Source organism: Phragmites australis, chromosome 5 (genome assembly GCF_958298935.1).
Source record: "Phragmites australis chromosome 5, lpPhrAust1.1, whole genome shotgun sequence".
In the NCBI taxonomy this organism is placed as follows: domain Eukaryota; kingdom Viridiplantae; phylum Streptophyta; class Magnoliopsida; order Poales; family Poaceae; genus Phragmites; species Phragmites australis.
Genome location: NC_084925.1, coordinates 35,926,184 through 35,930,729, shown reverse-complemented (window position 1 = coordinate 35,930,729; position 4,546 = coordinate 35,926,184). Strand labels below are relative to the sequence as shown.

Below are 4,546 nucleotides of genomic sequence, written 5' to 3'. Positions count from 1 at the left end.
TTATATAGTTAGGTCGGGGAGATATACAGTACTCGGAGTATTTAAGTGTAACCATCTAAGATTGAGATTGTATTACTTTTGAATATCTAAGGAGAACACGATGAACTATCTAGAATATTGACACATGCTTTATTTACCTCACAACGGTCATGAAACCTATTGTATCGGATAAATAGCCATATTTTTAGTAAATCCTTAGTTATTAATTATTAAATCGATCCTCGTCAGCTTGTAATATACCTAAGCAAAATTTTGAGACCAAACACACGATCTCACTCATGAGATAAAAATTAAGACAAATACTTTGATCATTTTGCTAACCCCCCCCCCCCCCCCCTCCTTTCTCACGGTCAAATTTGATCTTAAATTTTACATTACAATCTAATACACCATCTCATATATTTATTAACTTTTGAGAATTTTGAATGTTTTCCTTGAGGAGACTCATGCCATCAACTAGCAGCACAGTTGGTGTGCTTTTCTACGTACGCAGGTTGGAATCCTCCCTTCTTAGGGTGAAAATGGAGGTATTTGATCGATCCTGTGCCCCTGATATCTATCGTATCGACGTCTTGATCAAATTTATGGCACCAGTCAAGGCATAAACAACATAGACATGGACTGCATGATCTGATTCACAAATACATAATAATAAGCACGTACACTCTTTACTTAATGTACAATGTCACATCGAACACCCCATACTATCACTTTTGATATTATTATCCCCCATATTTATCTATGTATATATCTCCACATCTATTGATCTATGTCGATGTGTAGTTCACCGACACATGCACTAATATTCTATCATCTCCTTCATTTTGTACACGCATAAATGCAACTCCAAGCAGCGCAAGCCCCCAAGATGAGTCCAAAGCCAAGGCCGTCCATAGCTTAAAACCGCTAATTATTAAAGTATATACACCTAATCATGCTTAAGCGACCAATAACTGCTTAATTAACAGTGACGACCTCAGGGAAGCCGAGCTGCGGGTGCGGCGAGAGCGGCGACAGGCTCCCGAACACGCCCTCCCACTGCTCCCACGTCCAGCTCGGCGGCGTCATCGGGAACATCTCGTGGGCTCCAGCCTCCGTCGACGATGACGAGGACGTCACCGTCGAGGTCGTGGTTGCCGCTGGGGACAACGACGTCAGCGACGACGACGGAGATCCGAACGCCTCGGTCTTCACGGACTTTGCCGCATGCTCGCCGGCCGGAGCATCGGCGTCGGGCTGCGCGTCGGGCAGCTTCCGTTTGTTGTGGGTCGACGTCGCGGCGGTTTGCGGCGGCGGGGCCAGGAAGTCCGCGCCGCGGGAGCCGACCTCGTTCGGGAAGTTGAGGATGGCCTTGGCACCGCGCATGCGGAAGGCGGCGCGGTCGTAGGCCCGCGCGGCCTCGATGGCCGTGTCGTAGGTGCCGAGCCACACGCGCGAGCCGCGCTTCTTGGGATCGCGGATCTCCGCGGCGAACTTGCCCCACGGCCGCTGCCGCACGCCGCGGTACTTCCGGAAGTCGTTCGCGTCCAAGGCCACGGCCGCGGCCTGTCCCGGCAGAGGCGCCACTGCGGCGCCCCAAGCGTGCGAGGTACGGGGCACCGAGATAGTCAGCGACACGGGGGACGGCTCGCCCCCGAACCGTATCATCATCGGCTCCGCCCTGAAGGCCTCCGCAGTAGCATCCGCGTACTCGTGCGTCAAGTCCACGTACGCAGCTTGCTGGTGCTGTTGCTGCGGCAAGAACGCCGTGGGCTGGAAAGCTGCCTGCACGGGATGAGCCGGCGCAGCGTACGCCGAGGCGTCAGGGACGGGGAGGCAGGCCTCGTCGCCGAGAAGTTGTTCGCGGATGAGCTGGAGAGAGAAATCGTCGATGTCACCGCTGAAGTCCATGGTCTGGGGCTTGGACGTACTTGAGTTAGCTCGCGGGCGGTGAGTAGAGAGCAGAAGCCGAGGTCGCGAGATGAACTCGATCGGGAGTTCGGATGTGTGCGCGACTGCAAACTGCGAGGAGAAAAGGTGAGCTGCGCTCGTATACTTATAGGGGCGGAGAGGACTTTTTTTTTTCGTGTGTGTGTGTGCGCGCCTCTTTTCCGTGTTAAGTAAAACAAGATTGGAACGGGGTGCGAAATTTGGAAGTCCGTAATTTATTGACGAGCCGTAAGGATGATGGACGGGCCACTTTGAGACGCGCGGTTTTAGGGTTAACTACTAAAACGGAAGTGGATTATCACAGTCCCGCAAGATATCGCTGTTAATTGGACCAATAAATTTAATTGCAAAGGCAATGTAGTAATTTGCATATGTGTTAATTACGTGCTACTGTGAATAGAATGGTGCCTTTGGTTGCTTATTACGTCGTGCCTCAGTTTTTATGCAATAGTTTGGTAAACCACAATTTTTTGGCGGATAAATTCTTGGCTACAATTGTAGCAAGGTTTGGCAAGAAGCTGAGTTTCTATTTATCGGGGCCTGGTAAAGAAAAAAGTTTGCAATGCCACTCACAAATCAAACACTTATCACAGTCAGTCAAACCTATATGGACTAAAGCAACGGCAGATCCACCAGGGGAGAGGACAGGAGCTTAAGCCTCTACCTCGGGCACACTTACATCCTCTCAAACCCTTCTATAATTTTTAGGTATGGAAGAGGAAGAAGAGGAGGAGAAGGAAAAAAATAAGAAGACAAAAAAGAGGAAAACAAGAAGAAAGAAGAGATTAAATCATTCTTAATTCTTAGCCCTAAATCCACCAGTAGGCAAAAGTGTGGCAAATTGCAATTACAAACCAAACAAACCCTTATAGCTAGTTTCCTGGCTAACTAAGATGCAAGGGTGTGGTTGACAAGACCCAAATTTTGTTCCCACAAGTTGAGTTCAAACTCGTTAATAAGATAACTTTATGTATCTTTGTGTGGTCTGATTATCGAAATAACTGAAGATTCACCCGCATAGTTTCATCAAGCACAGTCTAGTGTACCGATCAGGGGAAAGTAGACATGTCCATATGAAGCCTATGCACGCATGAGAAAAAGTCGAAGCAAGTATTGCTCGTTTTCCCATGCTAACTACCGAGATACATACCAGATTACCCATCCGTGGGTTTTGCTCTTTCAAAGCCTGTATTTAAGAAGACGACGATATCTCGTTGCACTAGTACATGCAAGTCAGTCCGCTGTAGCTAGTAGGCTCGCTACTTGCATGTGTTGATGCGACGACGAGGCTGTCGCTGCTGCTAGCTGCCGCTGTCTTGGCAAGTCGGCCTGATCGACCTGCTTGTCCTTCTGACCTTTTGGGTGAACGGCTCCACCGCGAACAGCAGCACCTGCGTTAGTTAAGGAATTGAATGCGGTGATGGAATGGCCGAGACGCGATGCTCATTAACTCGTGTAACTGTGCTAATCTGTTTCTGGAAGGAAAAGGTCAGCGTCGGCCAAGTCAATCGCTTGGAGAGGCAAATACGATGAACTGGATCCACCTACCTATCATCGATCTAATCACGCACTGAACTAAGCTCCTTTTTTTGGGGGGTTGTACGTACATCGGTACATGAGTACATGCAGGATTATCGTACGTGAAACCCGTTTTGCTCGTCAGCGTGGGCGTCGACGTACAGGTACGTATTTTAGTACTCGATATAAACGTCACGGAGTACGTAACGAGATTCTCTGCTACGTACTCTTTCATCGTCATCACCGTCGCTTTTCTACAGCGGACGTGACAGGGGAGCCTGAATGGTACTGAGACGAGTAATTGAGACGGTGCCCGACCGGCCGTCTCGGCTCGGCTCGCGCGGGTCGTTACATCGCACGTGCACGCATCAGGTTACACCAGCGGTGTAAAGGCCGCCTTGTTGCTACTGGTTACTGTTCGACGCGTCTCAAGTTGCGTTCTTATCGTTTCCCACATGAGGAACCGATCGAGCGTTTGCACGGTTGGCGGATACGCACGGAGCGTGGTGGTTGACGGACACGTACTGAGCGTGGTGGCAAGACTCAGGGTGAAATCGAGCCGATGGAGGTTCGATTTCATCCTGTACACTTTGGATTTCTATAAAGTTTGTGTAATTTGAGGAAGCACCGGTAAAAAAAAGCGTTTGCTTGCACGGTTGCGCCCAGGAAATCATAGGATGTGCAGTACTGGTTTTTTTTTTTTTTTGACGCGTTGGAGATCAGTGGTACAACGAAATTTTGTGCAGTTTAGCCGTGAGGGAGATTCACGTGGCTAAGCTTGACTTTCCCGTGTCACCTTTGCCGAATAGGCTAGTTCCGAAACGAGGCCCCGCCGCGGAGAAAATTGGGTAGGTGCGTGCAGGCAGGAACCAAGTCAAACACGGGCGGACTAGGCCAGTCACCCCGTGGAATCCAACCCCCTCACGTCTGGCCCGATGGCTCGCCTCGCGCCGCGCCGCGCCACACGCCAAATTAGCGCAGGCCCCGCGCGCGCCGCCCACCCCACCCGAGAGCCCGGGGAAGGGGCGTTGCGCTTTGGACCCCGTCCTCCGGCGGCCGACGTCGCAGAGCGTCGAGACTCGAGACACTGCGCTGGACG

The 4,546-nt window shown here is 50.5% G+C and overlaps 1 protein-coding gene across 1 annotated transcript; it reads right to left on the bottom strand.

Moving 5' to 3' along the window:
- Nucleotides 1-602: 602 nt before the first annotated feature.
- LOC133919443 (ethylene-responsive transcription factor ERF105-like) lies at nt 603-2,065 on the bottom strand. Its single transcript, XM_062363830.1, has one exon. It carries the CDS (start codon nt 1,888-1,890, stop codon nt 958-960), a length of 933 nt encoding a protein of 310 aa, XP_062219814.1. The 5' UTR covers nt 1,891-2,065; the 3' UTR covers nt 603-957.
- Nucleotides 2,066-4,546: the final 2,481 nt, after the last annotated feature.